Source organism: Peromyscus californicus, unplaced genomic scaffold, assembly GCF_007827085.1.
Source record: "Peromyscus californicus insignis strain IS unplaced genomic scaffold, ASM782708v3 Scaffold_9__1_contigs__length_137607984, whole genome shotgun sequence".
NCBI classification, from domain to species: Eukaryota; Metazoa; Chordata; class Mammalia; order Rodentia; family Cricetidae; genus Peromyscus; species Peromyscus californicus.
In genome coordinates, this window is record NW_026294617.1 from 79,295,191 (window position 1) to 79,315,289 (window position 20,099).

Genomic DNA, 20,099 nt, shown 5'->3' on the forward strand with positions numbered 1-20,099 from the left:
CCTGGGAACAGACAAGGGATTATTGAGTGTAGAGGTTCAAGGTTGGAGGTCCGGGTAGAGGACCCAGGAAACTGAGTTTTGGGAAGGTGTAGGCAGCTTGATAGGGCTGAGAGCTCTCAAGCAGGCTGAGATGGACCTTCAAGAAGATTCCTTGGTCCCTCTTATCTTTTTCCATATTCAGTTCTTCAGAGAGTGCAAATTGAAAGGTTCTCAGACTCCATCCATTGGTCACAACTTTCATATTTACTGCCCTCAACAGAGCTCTGACCCCCTCTCAGCTGAACGATGTCGGAGACTCCTGTCCATCATCTTCCTCCCACTTCCTGTTGCTCTTCTTTCTCCAAAGCCCATGATCCAAAGTGCTTCCCAGCCCACAAGGTCCTACAGTCTGACCTCTGTGGCTTCTTGGATCATACTCCTCCCATTTCTCCTTTATGATATGTTAGAAATACTTTTAACCTGGGCGGTGCTGGCACACACCTTTAATCCCAGCACTCAGGGAGCAGTGGCAGGCAGATCTCTGAGTTCTTCGTTCACGGCCAGCCGGGTCTACAGATCGAGTTCCAGTACAGCCACGGCTATAGAGAAACCCTGTCTTGAAAAGCAAAGCAAAACAAAACAAAAGTATTTTAGGGGCTGGAGAGATGGCTCAGCGGTTAAGAGCACTGGCTGCTCTTCCAGAGGTCCTGAGTTCAAGTCTTAGCGACCATCTATAGTAGGGTCAGATGCCCTCTTCTGGCATAAAGTTGTACATGCACATAGAGCACACACACACACACACACACACACACACACACACACACACACACTGTGTGTGTGTGTGTGTGCTCTTTGAAAAAAACCCTTTTAATTTCAGAGCATGTTAACTGGCCCAGCACTTGCTATCTCCTACAGCTAGGACACTCTTCCTTCAGACATCGCCATTTCCTCCTCCTCCCTGTATCTAAATCAGGTTTCTGTTTTAATACCTCCCTGAGCGATCCTCCTTGACCAGCCCACCTAGAACAGAATTCCTGTCTCGCCTCACCCACCACACACACACACACACACACACACACACACACACACACACACACACACTATTCCATCACCTCATTTTCTTTAGCACACATGCCATTGTGTAATATATTTATTTGTCTCATTGTCTGTTTCTCACAAGATGTACTAAGAGAACAGAGACATTTCTTCACACATGGATGTTTAGGAAATAAGCAAAGGCGTCTAGTTAGCAAGAGCTGAGAGACACCAGAGCCACTGTCGTCTTGGGGGAAAGAGGGAATATGTCATCTGTGAGAGGAGATTTTCAATACAATACTTTAAATATGCGATAAATATTCAATTTGATATGATAGAAGTATTTATAGTTCAATTACATATGCAGATCAAATGCCAAGAGTTGTTTATGGATAAATGATAATTACAGGGTGAACTGCCTTCAAGGAATTTACAGCCAAGGGAGAAGGGAAAGGACAAACAGACTTTCCAATTACCTGGGTACCCCTATGACAAGGTCTTCATTGTCTTGTATAATAGAGGTATTGACTTTGGGGGGATGGGTGAGTTATCAGTACATTCATTTTGTTTGTGGATATGTGTGCATTTATGCACCCTTGTGTGTAGAACCCAGAGGACAGCAAGTCATGGCTCCTCAAGTGACATCCACATTTTTTTTAATGTGGGTTCTGGGGATTAAAACTCAGGTCCTCACATTTACATGGCAAGCACTTTACCAAATGAGCCATCTCCCTGGCCCATCAAGGTTTTCTTTCAGTACACAATTTTGCTCTCATGCAATCCAATAAGTCCCTCTCTGAGTTCTGAAATCTGTTGGTTGTTTCTTTGGACATGGCTAGCCAGTCATGATGCCTCTTGGACATCTCAGGCTCAAACCTCCATCCTCGTCCTGTGAGTCCTGATCTCTGTCGCCAAGACTCTCTCATACTCACCTGGACATCCCACTGGGTGACACCAAGGCCCGCCCAACCCACTCTGTCCCTGTAGCTGCCTGTGTGGTCTTGGTTACATCCATTTCCTGGATTTTTTTCACCCATCCTTAGCCATGACATCTTCAGTCTTCTGGAAAATTCCTCCACCCACCCTCCACTTCTAAGCCAAGTGGTTTTATAAAATGCACATCTGTTAGCCACAGTTCCCTACTCAAACCCATCAAGGGCATCTCCTGGACCCAATCTCAAGGCCAAATCCTTCACCGCTCTGGCTTCTGATTCTTTGCTACAGACCCCTTCTTGCTAGTCTTCCCTCCAGTCTACTTAGGAGCCCACAGAGCTTTCTGTCATAGGTACTGAGTCTTTCCTCTCTGGGCCTCTTAAGAAAGGTGTGTTTCCAGGGCCTGTGATGTCCGCTCTTCCTCCTCTCCTGTATTCTGTTCCACGGAATTATCCATTTTCTCTAAGAGAAGCTTCCTGGGCCCTATCCTGCCCTATTCCACCCCAACAACACAGGGTTGGGAGCCTTCCTCGACCCCATTTTCCACTTATCTACGGCGCATGTTAGTGACCCCAAGTAGACAACACACTCCGCAAAGGGCAGTACGGTCCGACTTGCTCCGTCTGTAATGAGTCATTTTAGCACTTTGTGTTTGTAATTGACTAATATGGAGGCACTTGCACGGAGAGCACTGTTATAAAATAATGACAGTTCATTTTTACTGAGTGCTTTTGACATATGAGGCATTCCGCTAAGTGCTTTACAAGTGTGGCGTGGACATCTCACACAACCCTATTAAGCAGAGGTTATTTCCTTTTCGTAACAGATGAGCAAACTGAGGCACCGAGACAAACGGGCTAAGGCGCACCGCTAGGAAGCGGAGGCATCTGGGCAAGAACCCCGATTGTTTTCGGGGTTGTTTTCCAGATTTTATACTAGAGTAAAACACAATGTGGGGGTTCACTATGAAAACAAATTCAAGTCTCCAGCAAAGCGCTTTGCTATTGTTTATCGGGCAATAGACGCGACACCAGGGCCTGGGCCTTAGGAAGGGGCCACCGTGGGCGAACCCGGGGTTAACTTTCCATCAGCTCATCCCCAGGTGGTCCGCAGCTGCGCACGGCCGCAGCCTGGGAGCTCCGGGGCGGTGGGCGGGGCGTAGCGGGGGCGTGTCCCTGTGAGGCCACCGCCCTCGCCCCTGCTCGCCACGCCGGGAGCTGCGGGCCAGGCGGCGGGAGCTGGAGGGCGGGGCCTGGGGCGGGGCGGGAGCGGGGCAGCCTGAGCCGCTGCGGGAGGCGAGGAGGAAGCTGCGCGTCCTGGGAGGCGTGCGGGACACGTACTGGCGGACTCTCGGCCGCTGGGAACTGCGGGACCCCGGGCGAGGTGAGCGCGGGCGGGCGCGGGTCGGGGTCGGGGGCACGGGGAGCGTGGCGTGGGGATCGGCGGCGTCCCGCCCCGGGCCCAAGCCCCTTCCTCCATTCGACCCGGCGCGCACGGGGCGGGCTCGGTCGACGGCGAGCGGAGCCCTGGGCTCCCTTCTCCTCGGTGCCTTTTCTTTGCCAGCGTCTCAGAAGCAACCGCCGGGGAGGTAAAACAATAGCGGGCCACCTGGGACGCGGCGCGCCCCGGCTCCCACGGCCGGCGCCCCGAGTCGCGGCCCCGTGCCAGCCCCGTGGCGACCCGCGCTGCCGAGGGTGGGGCTGCCCGCCGCGCCCCGCGCCGTGGACCGCGACGGGAAAAGCCCGCGAGTGAAGAGGCATTTGGTGAAAGTGTTTTGAGAACAATCGTAATTGCCTTGCTCTGGGCGGGGAAACTGAGGCGTAGGGCACGGAAGGTAAGACTTGTACAAGGTCAGGATGCACACACGCATGGGCTGCCCTAGCCAGGGAGGGGAGCCGGGTGGCTCAGCCAACCCGGCGCTTCGGCCTCTCTCGGTTTTACGGTGGTTGTGTTGGCCTTGGATAAACGTCTGCTGTGTTTGTTTTAGAAATCTGCCGGCTTTTGTGGGACCGCTCCCGGGCTACCGACTGCCAGCTTACTTCGTGTGCATCTGGGAGGTTCTGGGGCAGGTGACAGCACCGTGACCTATCACCATGGATGGAGATGGACTTTTTGATGAAGAAACCCAAAGTGTCTTTACCAGTCTGGGTGCTTTGACTGGACCAGGTTTTGACAAAACCTGCCTGGTTCCCTCTGGGGGATCCGAATGAGAGATCTCAGACACCTTCACTGCGAAGCCAAGGACATTTCTGTATAATCAACGGATGAAAGGATTTTCTCAGACTCTCTTTCCTCCCATTTTCCTTGAGGATTAATCCACCAGAATCCACAGTTCCGGTGGAGACTGCAAGGCATACAATGTGGCAGAAGCCTAGAGCGCCTTCGGAATTGCTCTGGACCCTGCCTTTAGCGTAGAGGACTCTCTTGCCGCTCCCCTCCCCTGCCCCCAACTCTCTCCTTCTGTCTTTGGTTTTTTTTTCCCTGTGAAGTTCTGTTTCCAAACTGTTCCCCGGAGCTATAAGTGGATTGGCAGTAATGAGAGATTAGGCGTTGGGAGAAGCCCAGTGCCCTGTGCAAAGTGTCCTCTTCCTGCTGCGGCCGCCGCCGACATGAAGTGCTTTTTCCCAGTGTTGAGCTGTCTGGCTGTGCTGGGTAAGTGACTGCTTATCAGTTCTACGGCTGTGAAAGTTAAACCTGCTCTCATTGCTAATTTCCTTGTGGTTCTCTCCCATCAGATACACTGGGCTTTGGGGGGCAGTACTGGGTAGCTAGAGTGTGACAGTGGATAAAAATACCAAGAGGGTCCATTGGTGGAATATGGGTTGTCTTAAGGCAGGTGTGTTTCCTGCCCTGGGCCTTTGGGTGAAGCCCCTGTGGATTAGGGATGGTGTGTGGGTTGATGCTTCCAGTGTTTTCACTTTTGTGTTGGGTCTGGAGGTTCCAGGGAAGTTACAACATAATTCTCACTCTGTTGGGAAAGGTGGTTTGATGAATGACGGTGCCTTTTCTTACTGTTGTTTTTGGAGGGGGAAGTGGGAGTGGGTGGGCTGGGGGGGTTGAAGGGAGGCTTTGTCTTGCCTAAGAAGTCTGTAGGCTAAATGTGTTTGAAGACACTAACTAGTCTTGTGTCTCCGCACCAACGCAGCCCAGTTCTTGGCCCGTGTAGGAGGTGAGGCTGGAGATAACTGGGGCTGGCCTGGCAAGGGGTGTGTTTGGATGAGTGGTGTTCATACCCTCAGAGACAAGTGGGAAGGCTCAGTGGGAGGCAGAAAGAAACTGTGGTCTCAGAAGTGGGCCCTTGGCCCTCTTCAGGCTTCCATCTCCAGTGTAGATCCCCAGCCCCTGGCCATTCTTGTTATGCCATGGAGCACATCTCCACCGTGTATCTTCCAGTGCTTCGGTTTATATTAAACTCGATATCCAGCCCCCGGCGCGTTCATTCTCTCACGGGATCTTCTCAGACCTCAAGACTGGACACACCCCCTACCTTCTCTGTGTGACTCTGTCCTCTGCATTCTGAGAAGTTATGGCTGTTGGCCATTTGCTTCTCTATTCTAGGTGTCTTGCACTACGGAATTTATCCCTGGAGATTGTCGGTGAATTATCTGCACCCTTACAAAAGTTGACAGGTGTGTGGAATGGGGATGGACTTTGGAGTTAAGAGACTTGAATTCCTATCTCAGCCTCGTCTTGATTGACATCTGAATCTCAATAAAACACCCAAAGTCTGCAATTAAGGCATGTAAGATGTCCTAAAAAATCTTGACTGCCTCGAAATGTGTTTGAAACTCATAATCAATGTGTTCATTCGGTGGTGCTCAAACTTGGGTACAGGCTGGTGTCTTTAAGGCATCTTTTTTTAAAAAAAAAAATCTTGGTAGTCGGGTAACCACCTCAGACCAGTGATACCAAATTCTCTGGAGTGGGAATGGAGTCTTTGGCTGAGTCGGGGAATTAGTGTGTGAGTGTACTAGTGTCAGCCCTTTCCTGCCCAACGCACATGTGCACAGGCATGCACACCCCTGTCTTTCTGAGAGTTTAGTCAGCTGACCCTGTTGTTGGGATAGAGGGTCCCCATGTCTCCTGTGTGTTCAGGTAAAGGAAAGCAGGTAGGTAGGTTTCCCTTGGCTGGTCTCTTAGACTGCATTTGTATGTGTTGTATAGTATTGGTCCTTGTGTCTCATCTTGAATCAGCAGTTAGTGATTCATGGAGATTGGAAAGAACACAAACAGAGGCTGCCCGCCCCCCACCCTCTCCAGCCCCACTTCCCAGGCTTGGGTGTGTGGCTGAGGGGATGGGTGGGGCCCAGGGCAGAAGGAGCCACCAATGGGAAAACAGGGAACTATGACATTTGCGCCCTTTCTTTCTTTTTGGCTGTTGAAGAAATGTGAGGCTGCCTGCTGGTCTCCCTGCTGTTCGCTCTCTAGGTCCCTCTGTGGAGGGGAGCTGGGACCCTGGCACCCACTGAGTGCTGTCATCCTCCCTCACCCTCACCCTCGGGTGCAGAGAGGGGCTCTGGAGGAAGCTGAGTCTCCAGGTGGCTGTAAAGGGCTCCTGGGGTGGAAGGCCAGATGTGTGTGAAAGTGGAGGTGTTTGGAACTGTGGACAGGCACACTAATGCCCGCCCCATTCCGAGCCCCTCTGGGGGACTCCATCCTCTTTGCCTGTCACCTGATAGCTGGCAGCGTGGCCAGGGAGGCCTGCCTCCTACTAGTCTTCTTCACCTGGGAGAAGCACAGGGTCTTTGCGGAGGGAAGAAACCACATTTCAGTCTTGGTTCCTGCTGGCCGCTGGCGTGGTCTGACTCATGTGTCAGCATTCCTGCTGTGTGATGTGAATCAATGTGTACTGCGACGCTAACACCGTAAAGAATCTGGAGGTGTTGAGCCCGTGCGTGCGGGTCGCACACCTAGAATACAGTTGTATGAAAGTTGAGTCAGGTTAAGTGCTTGAAAGTGGGACTGATAGAGGAACCGTCCTCCAGATGTGACAGTTGGAGCTAGGAAACCCTGCGACCTTCTGTGATGGGCACTGCAGGGTGAATCTGTGAGATGTGTGTGACCCTTACTTAGGCCTGCACATTTCTGCTCCCTTCCTTTGCCGGTGTGTGGAGTTTGGTTCAGGGTCCTCTTTTATATCCTGTCTAGGACACTGATCATGCAAGTCTCTGTCCCTGTCCTCCCGACTGCCCAGTCTCCTGTCCTTCGGCTGTCCCAGGTGGCTCTTCAGTGTGTAGCCACCGGCTGCTACCACCTCTTGTTTCCATTCCAAAGGCATCTTAGGCCTGGGCTGGTGAACAGCAGAATCTCCACTGACAGGAATGGATGGAGCCAGAGAGGCAGAAGAGGAGAGAGAGAGAGAGAGAGAGAGAGAGAGAGAGAGAGAGAGAGAGAGAGAGAGAGAGAGAGATATCAAGGCTCATCTGAGTGGGAGGAAGAGGGAATGGGGCGGGAGAGATGGGGTGGCTGGCACCGTGTCTGTGCCTGGGCACAGCCTGTGTGAGTAAAGGTGACATGAAAAGCTGGCAGTGGAGTGTGTAAGAGAAGAAAAGTAGGGGTTGTGTCTTCTTAAACAAGAAGAGACCACTCTGGAAAGATGCCTGTAGGCTGTAGATACTGAGAGCACGCTTCAGTTTTGTGTACCATGAAGACGTAGACCTCCCAGACCAGTGTGGATGCTGCAAACAAGATGAAGTAGCTTTGAGAGTATTAGCAGTGAGAAACGCGGGAGATGAGCCACCCCTGGACCAACACAGAACATCCGGATGGTTAGCGGACATTTGTGTTCTCCAGTGTACCCATACATTGGTTATAGGGTTTGGGAAGCCTTGTGTGTGAACAGGATGGGATGAAGTTATTACTTCCTTCCAGTTGTTGCGGAGAGGCCAGAGGGTGCTTCCCAAAGAGATGGAAGGAAACTTTGATGTACTGATAGGCGTGAACTCAGAGGCAGGAGCATGATGATCAAAGGCAGAAGAGAAGGAGGGAGCAGATGACAGAGGAGGGGGTTTACATCGTTTAGGGGAGGGGTCTAAAGCAGGGATGAACTTCGTGATGGAGGGATGAGCCAGCCCTACTGTCCTCACCCTGTGGAAAGGATGGTATACTTCGCTTCAAAGACCATCCCATGAAGGTGCTGGAGAAAGAGATTCTTGTCAGGAGGACTGGACTGGCCAGGATGCCCCTTGTGGTAGTCTGCCTTCCATCATTATAACAAAATACCAGGCATAACTAACCTAGAAAAGGTTCATTTGAGCCTTACAGCTCTAGGGATTGGCCCTGCTGCTTTGGGGGCAGAGAGAGCATCCTGGTGGCGGAGCAGTGGGGTGGGGGCAGGCAAGACCGCTCACCTCATTGCCTCACCTCACTGCCAAGGATGAAAAAGGAGGAGAAGGAGCTGGGTTGTACTGTACTTTTAAAGGGCATGCTCTCAGTGACCTGAAGACTTCCCACCAGGCCCTACCTCTGAAAGTTGTGCCCTTTGTCTTCCCAATACCGCCACTCCGTGGTCCAAACCATTGGGTGTATGGGGGTCATTTAAGATCCAAACAGTAGCGTCTTTATACTGTAGAAATGGTTTGAGTCACCTCTCTGTACCCAGGGCTATCTTCTGCCCCTTTTGCTATACTGTCCATTGTAGCAGGGCTACAGTTATTACTATAGCAACGGTAATACCCCTCTTTAAACTCCAGTCCTTATTGTGAACCAAGCCTATCATTCAGTCCTCAAGACAACCTTAGGCAATAGGTACCTTACATTTCCATCCTTTTATAGACCAGGATGTTGAAGTCCAAGGAGATTAAGTAATTTGCCTAAAATGGATTGCTGGCCAGATTAATGTATTGCGTGGTATTTGGGCCCCAGTCTCCTGCAGGCTTGCTTCCTGTGCATGGCCTTAACTCTCAATATTAGCTCAGGGTCCAATATGGCCATCTGGCTCCAGCCATCAGGAGGGAAGAAAGGATTAATGAAGGATTCATGATGAATCTTATATGTTAAGGATACTTACCGGATGGTATGCGCATTTCTTCTGTTTATATTCTCATTGCTGTGAACTTAGGCATAATGGCCATACTTAACTGCAAGAAAGACTGGGAAGTATGCTTATCCCAAGTGCCACGGCCATGCTTAAAACCTGGGGCTGTATTGCTTTAAGCTGAGTGCAGGTTTTGGTGGACAAATGTCGGCTTCTGCCATAGCCACAAACTTATAAGTGGCCGAGTACAGTACTGAAGCCAGGACTGTCAGTTCCAAATCTGGGGTTCTTTTTATCAAACGGGCCATTCCTTCTGAGAGTGAGGCCCAGACTCTGGCCAGTAAGGAGCCTTACTGGGAAAGACATGAGCTAGACGAACCAACAGTTGTTGCCGAGGAAGCAACATAAGCCAGCATATAATTACAAAGAACATGTGTGGCGTTCGCAGTGAATACTGTATTTATAGGGTGTTACGCGCCAACACTTCCCATAGTGTGGCCTTCAGTGTAAAGAACTTAAGGATGGTCTCTACATGAGCCCCAGAACTGTCTTGTGCCTGCCACCAAGGAAGTAGGAGTTCAGTTAATTTTTGGTGAGTGGGTTCAAAGGTAAATAGACATACTTTTGTTTGGTTTGCTTGGCAATGCTGGCAGTGGATCCCAGGACCCACGGCACCCTAGGTACATTGGTTACCATTGAGTTATGTTCCTAGCCCTCACAAAGTAAATACTATTTTCCTGTTGGCTGCCATGCCCCAGCTGAAGGTGAGGAATTAACTTTGCTCTAGAACAGCAGTTCTCAACCTGTGGGTCAAGATCCCCTTTGGGGGGTTGCATATCAGATATCCCGCATATCAGATATTTGCACTATGATTCATCACACTAGCAAAATTACAGTTATGAAGTAGTAATGAAGTAAGTTTATGGTTGGGGGTCACCTCAACATGAGGAACTGTAGTAAAGGGTCGCAGCATTAGGAAGGTGGAGAACCACTGCTCTAGAAGGAGCTGGAAGTTGCCAGGGTTTGGTTTTGAACCCAGGTGTTTCTGATGGTGGTTCTTAAGCCTTCATTCTACCAAACAGGGGTTCTGGGTCTTTTGTGTTTCCTTTTGGCAGTCTGGTGAACCTAAGCATAGCATTTAAAAATATATAAATACCCCCTCCCCAAAGGAAATCAATTATATTGAAATAGAGCTATCAGAATATTCAAAAAGAACTATGTGATAGTGTAGCATTCCTCTTTAATAACACATTAAACTAACAACTCCTAACATGGAATCTAATAAGCATTAGTGTTGGGATAGTGATGAGTGTTTGGTATTTTGAGGATGTGTTGACTTCATTGATAAAAGTGTGTGATTTCTGCTTCGAGAATCGCTGATTCTAGAAACATTACTGGGGGAATCAAAGGGATTGTTAAGGTTCACTTAGAGGCTAACGAGAATAAAGATGTCATTCCTCACTTTCAGGTTTACATACCTCCTGAATTCCCCCCACAGACTGGCATGGTTCAAAAGCCAGCCCCAAAACTTGTGGTGGTTGGGGGAAGAAACGCGAATATTCTAATTCTTAAATGTTGGCTTTTCAATGTAAGGAAATTTAGCTCACCTGTGTATGAATGCCTCCTTGATTTTCAAAGCCTCTAATGAAGTATCTTTCCCAGTGTTTAGAATGGGCAGGGTGTGGAGGGGTGGGCAGGAGTCAGCAGTTATAATGATAGGACATGGGGGTGACTTTTTACGGGTTGAAGAAATGACTCAGTGACCGGAAGTTGAAGTGGAAGCTTCCGGTTTAGGTTGAATGGTGCTGGAAAGAGGATGGCTGTAGAGTGTAATGAATTGAAGTTTGGACTTAGAATCCAGAGCCCGGTCTGCTCTTGTTGAGCTAGGAGCCTGAGACTGGCGGAAGGGACTCCAGGGGAGAACAGTGGTGCCCCCAGAACCATGGTGCCTCCTGGCGGGGGTGGGGGTGGGGTGGGGTGGTGGTGCCACTCTTCGGCTCACATTTTTAGCTTCCTTTGGGAGTTCCTCATTTGCCACAGCAGACACCTGTTTCTTTTCAACTTCCCAGTGAAGTGAAGCATGGCTTTTCCTTGTAAAACGTTGATTTTTCAATTTAAGAAAATTTAGGACACCTGTGCGTGAATGCCCACCTGATTTTCAAAGAAATGAGCAGTTACATAAAAATCAAGGTTGTAGTTGTCGAAAATCACATGTTGCCAAATTCCCTCTCGAAGAACCCTTTATTAAATGACTAATTGTGAGCACAGAGGCAGGTACTCAACAAAGACCTTAGCAGTGGACCTCCCTTAACCCCAGAGTGGAGTTCGTTTACCTTTCTCAACTCCGCCTTCAGAGGGCAAGTCTCATGCTGGGGGTGTATTCTACACTTCACTTTTCAAGCAGTTGTCCACCCAGTCTCTACATTTTCTTTCTATCTATAATTATAGTAGCAGGAGAGAATGATGAGCCTGGGGCCCTGCAAGATCCTAAATTGAAGATTGAATTATATTAACTCTCCCTGGCTGGAAGGTGGTCAGATGCATTTAAAAAGGCTTTATAATAAGGCTTTATACTAATGAGAGTTCGGGCGAAGTTTCTGCCCAGCCCTTTAATTATGTTCACCGGATAGTGTCTTCTCCACCATCCAGGGGAAGCTTTGCAGAGGACACCTAGCCCTCTAGGACAGTGGTTCTCAACCTGTGGGCCACGACGCTTTGGGGTGGCCGATCAACCCTTTCATGGGGCTGCTGCACAGCAGATATTTACATGATGGCTCATAACAGTAGCAAAATTAGAGTGAGGAAGTAGCAATGAAATAATTTTATGGTGTGTGTGTGTGGGGTCACCACAGCACAAGGAACTGTATTGACAGGTTCCAGCATTAGGAGGATTGAGAACCACTGCCCTAGGACATGATATCTAAGGCCACCAGAGAAACAAAAGGTAAATTGATCGGCAGATAGACTGGCCAGCACTGACATCACACACTCTTAGAGGAGGGGTGTCTATTGTTGGGGGTCGGGGAGCAAGAGCAGCAAAGAAAGAGACTTCAGGTGAGGAAGGTGCTGGAGAAGCTGGTCACTGGTCCATCTGGAAGTGCTTTCGGGAGCAGCTCAAATTCTAGACGTTTTTCTAAGGACCAGAGGAGTGACATTTTTGGCAGGATTGTGGGAACTTCTAGGAGGGCGGGGAAGGTTGTCAGTGAGCCAGGTCCTCCTGGTGCTGGTTGGTAAGAATTGGAGCAGACAGTTGGTGTGAAAACTGGGTTTCGGGGTCAGAGACAGGTGGCGGAGAAAGGTGTCAGTGGGAATCCTGGAGGATCACTGGGGAAGTGGTCATTGAGCTGGAGGATCACTGGGGAGTGGTCATCGACCTGGAGGATCACTGGGGAGTGGTCATCGACCTGGAGGATCACTGGGGAAGTGGTCATCGACCTGGAGGATCACTGGGGAAGTGGTCATCCAGCCCCCAGGTTGTCATCCAAAGGATCTCAGAGGTAGAAGGGAAGGCACATGCCTGCTCTTTTTTTGTTTTGTTTTGGTTTTGGTTTTTCGAGACAGGGTTTCTCTGTGTAGCTTTGTGCCTTTCCTGGAACTCACTCTGTAGCCCAGGCTGGCCTCGAACTCACAGAGATCCGCCTGGCTCTGCCTCCCGAGTGCTGGGATCAAAGGCGTGTGCCACCACCGCCTGGCATCACTTTTTTGAGCTGAGGATCGAACCCAGGGCCTTGTGCTTGCTAGGCAAGTGCTCTACCGCTGCTCTTGAACAGACCAAGTTCTCAGTTCTCGGTGTTCATCACCTGATATCAGAGCAGAAGCAGTAGAGTTGGGAATTCAAGAAGTCAGTGTCCGCCCTCCCGCACCTGCTGGTGCAGTAGAGTTGGGAATTCAAGAAGTCAGTGTTCGCCCTCCCGTACCTGCTGGTGCTCATCGTTCTCTTTATTGAAAATGAAACCCAAACTGATGCTGGTCATGCGTTCCTTCTGGTGATTCTCTGATACTGTTTGCCCAGGCTCGCTTAAGTTGGTGTTAGTTTTGCATACAAATCACTTTTTGCCCGTGGCACCATTGTCTGGTCCTCCAGAGTGTTGTCTGCTGCCACCCTTGCTTGGTACCCCTTGCTTGGTACCCCTTGCTTGGTGAGCTCTGTTCTCTGCAGGGCCTGGGTCTAGAGGCAGGCTTCCAACCTCCACTTCTCAAGGGCCTGTTCTGTCCTTCCTTCGTCCCCGAGAGCTGCTCGTTTTCAAATCTTTTCCTCAGAGACATCGTCTATTAAGTAATAGTTAGTGTGCCTTTCCTATGTGATAATCAGTGTGGTAGCAAACTTTCATGCAATCCTGCTGTCAGGCTTGGGCTGTGGGTTGCAAAGATGGCCGAAGTCCACACACACCTGTATACTGGAGTGTTGGCACCTTGGCCCTAGACTGGGATTGGCAGCACTCTCAAGTGTTTCGAAATCTCCAAGGTGGCCAGCTTCCTGACCACAAGTGGCGGCTTGAGGCCTCTGGGACCTTGGGTAACTCAGTGGTGTGCATCCCTTATTTACATTACTAACCTTGGCTGACTTAGCCAGGAAGCACTTTCAGTGGAGAGAAGAGGAGCTTGGACCTGAGCTCTCACTGGGTGCTGCAGGTCAAACTGCTCCTGCCCAGCCCCACCCTGCCCCGCCCTGGGGCCTCTTACTGTTGGCTAAAGGACTTCTAGAGAATGTACACATTGTGTAATCAAAACACCGAGTCAGACTCCATAAATATGTGTATTATGTCAGTCCAAAGAGGAAGCCAAGAGAGAAAGGGAAAAGAGACTTCCAGAGAATGAGATGTCACAATCTCTTAGGTAGGACTGTAGGACTCACCTACAGGAAAAGTAGAGTTTTGTTTTTTTAATTTTTTTTTTAAACAGAGCATTTGGTTTGAATTAAGCCATAATTTAAAAGAGTTAAATAGAATGCTGTAGGCTAGAGTATTGTATAACAGTAAGATGATCAGATACTGGTTTTAAATTAGATGGTAGCGTATATTTACTGTATTATTTTTTAATTTTGAGGCTTTTGTTTTTGGCAGAGGTAACAAGAGAAAGTAACTCTGTCGTAAGAAATATAAGAAGTAGGGGTTGGAGGCTGGCCCAGTGTTATAGCATTTGCTTTACCTGTAGAGGTGGCAGAGTGTCATTCTTTTTTTTTTTTTCAAGACAGTAGTTTTGGTGCCTGTCCTGGAACTTGCTCTGTAGACCAGGCTGGCTTCGAACTCACAGAGATCTGCTTGGCTCTGCCTCCCGAGTGCTGGGATTAAAGGCGTGCGCCACCACCGCCAGCTGAGTGTCATTCTTAACACTGAAAAAAAGAGGAAAAAGAAAAACAGAAATTAAAATGTGCACATTCCTGTCTTTGTCCCACACCCCTTATTGGATTTGATATATCTTTCTTATGATTAGTATATAGTCTCTCAGACACTTCGGCGTGTGTACTCAAACGCACATTTTTCTGACATAAATGGAAGCATACAGAACATTCTGTTCCACAACATGATTTTAAAGGGGTGATTTACCTCACTTCTTTTTTTCAGGCTTAATTTTATAGTCATATCAGAACTGATTTGCTTATTTTATAGCTAGCTGAGGCTGTAATTTGTAAAGTCACCGGGGAATCGTGAACTCATTCAGTAGCTATACAACAGAATAATTCCGTCTCCCCATCATCAGGCAACCAAGAGTCATAATAAAAACACTGGCCTTAAATGTTAGTGTAGTTAATGAGGATAATCGACTTGTTTATCCTGGATATTTTCTCTGAAAAACACATAAATTTGACAAATTAAGCATGTTCATGTTTTACTGACCAGTTTGTCATAATGTTGAAATTCTGTCAGATTAAAATGAAACCCATTGAGGATTTGTTAAGGAGACAGCCATAAACACTGGGGTTTGCGTCTGACTCAGTCCAACATTCTTGTTTGTTCTCGTGCTGGAAAAGAACTGAGTTTTCCATTGTCACATGATTCCCCCAAATCACAGTGAAGGAACTAGCCTCCAAGTTCACGGGCAGCAGCCCCCTCCCCGTTTGAGATTTCCACCCCAGGAGGAGAACCTTCCCCTGCTGCCTACAGCGTGTGCCTCCTGAGGAGGGAGACTCTCAAGATGGGTTGCTTCTCAGGCTCACCGGTGTGACTTTGCAGAGCCTGGTTCACCTTTTAAGAATGGCTGCTATTCTGGGGCGATGGTTGTTGAATTCACATATGGTAGAGACTCTTAAACTGAGTCCGACCCCTTTCACCCTTCCGGAGACCACCAGAGGAGCCCTCTTCTGTGAGAATCTACTTTAAGACTTCCCGAAACCTTTTATCCATTCACCCCGTAAATATTTGAGTGTCTACTCCAAGTCTTCATTGTTCTGTTATCTCAAACGCCTCGGAATTGAAAGTTAACGCCGTGACGAACACTCTTAAGTAGTCACCTGATAAGTATTTTTAATCTTTCATAAATAGGGGGATTAATTAAAAACACTCTGGTACAAAGGGTCCCTCTCTCTCTCCACCTCTCTCCCTCCTCTTCTCCCTCCCTCGTCTGTCCCTAAGGTAAGTCTGTTTTCTGGCTGTCACTTTGACATCCTTCCTCTCTTTTTTCTTCTTTGGGTTCTTTAATGGCCATGGATTACTAATACCCAGGGCAGCCCATGACAAAGGACCTCTAGGGAAAGGATTTAGAATATTGCTGATGTGAGGAGATGGAAGTAATTGATGGTATAGGAGAAATTCTTTCTATTGAAAATAGGCAAGTGTCCTGAGCGCTGGATATGTGGATTCTTGCCATTGACTGCTGGGATGCTGTCCGGATACAGGGATTGACTGTTGTTATTGACTGTTGGGGATGCTGTCTTTCTTGGGGAATTGGGAGCTTCATCCGTGGCTCTGAATTCCTAGGGAACTAGAGTAAAAGAGAAATAGAAAAAGGGCACGTTTCTCATCAGATAGGAGACGACGTCCATGCCAGGCTCTCTCCTTGTATTGGAGTTTTGGTGGGAAGGTTGATTGGTCTTCTTCACCTTCCATGTGTCCCCTGTCTCCTGCGGTGTGACTTCTGTCTAGGAGTCCATAGCCCAGGCCACACCACTGCGGGGCCCTTACTAGGCATCCTTACAACTTTGGTGGTAACCCTAAGAAGACTTTCCTCTGTAGTCTTCTCCTGAGTTCCTGTTGGACTCCAGGATAGCCAGGGGCTTCTTCCCCCTCCAGTAATCTTTAAGTCTGCAGGTTCAAGCTGGTTATAAACTGCCTGGTGGACATGGCTATGGCCCAACACAGGCAGCTGCTGCCCCCAGTGCTCTGTGCTAGGCCTGCTTTCTAGCTGTGAGCAGTGCTTGCCTGAGGCCATTCTGGTTTTCCTCATTGGTTTTATTTGGCAGTGGTTCTGCTGTGGTCTGGGAATTCTGATGCACAGATGCATATACACACTTGTTATTTTTTTTGGAGGGGGGGCTCATTACACATCTGTTCCAGGCTTACCCCCAAACTGGAAAACTAGACAGCCCTTTCTGACTCTGCTTAGAGATGATTTGCTGGACAGTTTTATATTGTCTTCTGGTGTTTGAGAATGAAAAACTGCATACTGAGCAGTCTTGTGGGCTGTCTTGTGGTGTTGTACTATGAAGAAAAAGCAAGATCCTATCTGAGCACCCCGCTTGGCTCTTTCCCTAGCCTTCTCTGGGAATAATGATAGTCTCTGGCTGGGAGACCAGAACAGTGGGCTTCTGGGAAGGAGGAGGTAGAACCAGAACTAATGTGTCCCTAGACTTGAATTTATTTCGAAAGAATCCCGGCAGATCTCCTGTGCAGCCCTCTTAATTATAGAGGTAAATTATTCTAGAGGTGAAGAAGAGGCTGGTGGTGGCCTTGAGGAGGTGAACGAAGGGGCGGCCGAAGGCCTGGAAAATTCCCCTAACGTCGCTCTGCACATCGGCTTTGTTGTACTTAAAACATCCCAGGAGATAAACTCTTCTGCTCTTACCCCACCACAGAGGATCTGCAGTTTTCCACATTTGGCTTTTGGGGAGAACAGGGCCTCCTTTGGGGTTAAATCAGATTCCGTCTCTGATATCTGTGATCTGGAGGGAAGGAGTGGATGCAGGAGCCTGGCATTGCTGCTGAACATATGATTCCTCTCCATGCCTCGCTGTCGCTGTTACCCGGTTCCCGTCCTGGAGCTGGTGCTGTGCCCATCAGGAATCCGACTCTTGTTTTCTTGTGCATATTTTCCCTTCTGCCAGTGTGTAGGCATTCAGCTTTAATCAAGGAGCCTTTTACTCTGTGTCTGTGGCAGGGATGACTGAAGTCACGGAGAGGATTTTAAGTAACTAATCTCTTAAGACATTCAGAACATAATCTCCCCAGCCCATGAGCATCCTGCCTGCATCTGGGAGATTTGTCAGGGTTCTACCGAGGAGGAGGAGGGATGGGGCCTGGTGTTCTTTGGAAAGGCCTGGTGTCTTTCTGGCTGGCAGGAGGTTTTTGTGTGTCTCTGGCACAGGGACAAGGCCCGATGTTCATTTGCCATGTCAAGAGAGTTGAGGATGCCCCATGAATGTGACCAGCGTGTTCCTAAGTCTCCATGCTGGTACCCAGAACAATACGTGAACTGGAGTGAAGATCTCATCCCGGCTCACTCGTGATCCTGCAGTGTGTGTCTGGAGCTGGCTCCGGGAGATGCTGCAAAACCGTCTGAGGCCCGCTGCCAACAAATGAGATCGGGTTCATCAGAACATCAGAGGTGCAGGATCTGACATTTTCATGTGCTTTGCTTATGGTTTGGACGTGACTTCACACGGGCCCGTGGCTAGACTAAATTGGATTACAGTGGTTCTTCAAGTTGTCGTCTATTGATTTTTCTGTGTCCACCCACTTTGAATGTGAGCTCACATTCCCACCACCAAAGGTACCCTTTGAAAGGATTTGGTGGCCGAAACCTCAAGTGTAGCCTCAGTCATTTCTTTTGGTAGAATGATCAAATCCCTAACAGTGTAGACTAATGAGGAAGATCAGCTAAATTAGCGAAATGCCTGAATTACCAAATATTTTTCAAGAAATTCACTGTTATTACTTGTAAGTAAATATTGCAACTCAGACTAGGCTAATGGAGTGCCTAATAAAGATCCTTGGGGGACCCGCTATAGGAGAGAAGTAAGAATGATTTGCAATTAGCAGACCCATTGTTGATGCAAATGGAGTTTCTGAAATACTAGATTGTGCCTGAGAACCGTTTGTTCTCCTAAGTATTTTAAATAGTCCCCAGGAAACTCCCGGATGCGGGTAGTTTACATGCTGTGTTAAGATCTGTATTGTTAAGACCCTAACTCAACCATATCGGCAGTATCACAGGTTCCATAGTTTTCTCTTTCAGATGCTTCCACACACCTGATTTTGCCTGTCACAACAGAAGCCAATACATTTAAAATGTGTAATGTGCTCTGTGTGCTTGGCAGTGTGTCTATGGAGGGGACTCAGCCTCCTGTGCTAGCCTATACAGTCCCAGCGGGTTGTCAGCAAGGATGCCATTTATAGACCAACAGTGAAGCCGTCATGCACAAGAGGATTGGTGCCCTGGTCCTTGATGAGAGCACCGAGGCTAAACTGTGGGTTACTTTTGTAATGAATGGTTTAACACTAGACTGTACACCCCCATCCTTGCAGAGATTGTATCTGTGACTTGTTGTAGTATCTCAAGACTCTTGCTCTTCCCTGGCATAGGGTTGATATTAAGATGAACTGTTTAGTGTTACCAGTTTCAAAGGTCAGCAAAAGAGCCGAATGTCAGCAGGGCCATAGGGTTCAACCTAGTAGTTGCTCAGTTAATATGTATTGAAGGTTGAATGCATGATCTAGGTGTGCCCAACCTTAAGATATTGCAACGTGACCTTGTCATTTACAAAGGTAATGCCAGAAAATGGTGCTGTCAGGTTAAAAAATAATAATAATGGTTTAAATAAGTCAATGATGTTATGTTGGGCCTTACTCACAGCTGTCGCCAGCTGCTGGCAGGCTGTGGGCTATGGGTTGGGCAGGCCGGCTGGTTTACCTCTTAGTATTTCATGTGGTTCTCTTTAGCCAAGGAAGTGTCAGCTCCAGTATTTAGAAGGGAATTCCTAAAACTCAAGTAGTGTAGTCTTCTGATACAGCCTGGGGGCATTGGGAGGGCAGGGTGAGGGGAGGGGTGGGAGTGGGAGGCTGGGGAACCTTGCCTCCTGTGTGCTTCCCATGACATTTTTAGGCCCCTTTTTAGCCCCACATGGGAACATGTGTATTTGGAACTTGCGGTGCTATCAATAGCCAGAGAAGCTGGGAGAGTATGCAGGAAGTCTGAACCGGGAGGCAGAGGTAGGGGTTGGTTGGCCTGGGCAGAAAAGAGGCGGGAGAGAAGGCATACCACAGCTGAAGGATCTTTCTGCGGGCTAGCACTCTTGCTCCTGTGCATTCATTGATGATTTGTATGGCTACAGAGCTGTGGTTTGGATATTGAATGTCCCTCAAAGGCCCATGTGATAAGGATTGGGTCACCAGCCTGTGATGCTATGGGGAAGCCATGGGGCCTTTGGGGGGGTGTGGCTTAATGGGAGGAAGTTATGTCTGTAGGGTCCTGCTCTTCGAAAGGCCACTTCCTCTTTGTGTCTTTATTTCCTTGCCCCCATGAGGTTAGCCCTTGGTTCCACTCTCGCTCTCTGCCATGGTGCCCTGCCTTGCCACAAGCCCCAAAGCAAAAGGACCAAACAGCTATGGGCTGAAACCTTGGAATTGTCTCAGCTTCTTGTCCCAGTGAAGGAAAGCTGACAGGTCTACACAGGATGCTCAGGTACTTTGGATGGCCACGAACATTCCTTCTCATGGGCTTCCTTTGAGCCTGGAACTCATGTGTGGTGAGTTGTGGGCTGTACTGGAGCCCACTAGTCCATCAGAGGCAAGAGTTGAAGTGAGGAGAAGGCCCAGCTGGGCCTGCTGGAAGCCCAGCTTCTGGCTGGGGTCCCACTCCCTATCTGTGGAACTGGGAGTTGGGCCCAGGCTGGAGTTGGATCAGAGTACCCCAACCTTCTCTTATGAGAACGTCTCTGCATCTGTTAGGATTTCATGGCTGTCTTTCTAGTTTCTGTACACAAATGTCCAATTGTACCACCATGCTATGATGCTCAGCGTTT

General features: G+C 48.8%; 1 protein-coding gene across 2 annotated transcripts in view; it reads left to right on the plus strand.

Annotated features, from left to right (window-relative positions):
* The first annotated feature begins 3,217 nt into the window (after window positions 1-3,217).
* Window positions 3,218-20,099, plus strand: part of Igsf3 (immunoglobulin superfamily member 3) — a 92,577-nt gene continuing 75,695 nt past the window's right edge. Inside the window, exons 1-2 of one of the 2 annotated variants that reach the window (XM_052730994.1) lie at window positions 3,218-3,330; window positions 3,935-4,599. In XM_052730994.1, coding sequence (XP_052586954.1) covers window positions 4,557-4,599 — 43 coding nt within the window. In that variant the 5' untranslated portion in view covers window positions 3,218-3,330; window positions 3,935-4,556. Of the gene's footprint in view, window positions 3,331-3,670; window positions 3,782-3,934; window positions 4,600-20,099 lie in introns of those variants that run through there. The other variant, XM_052730995.1, reaches the window with a different exon arrangement.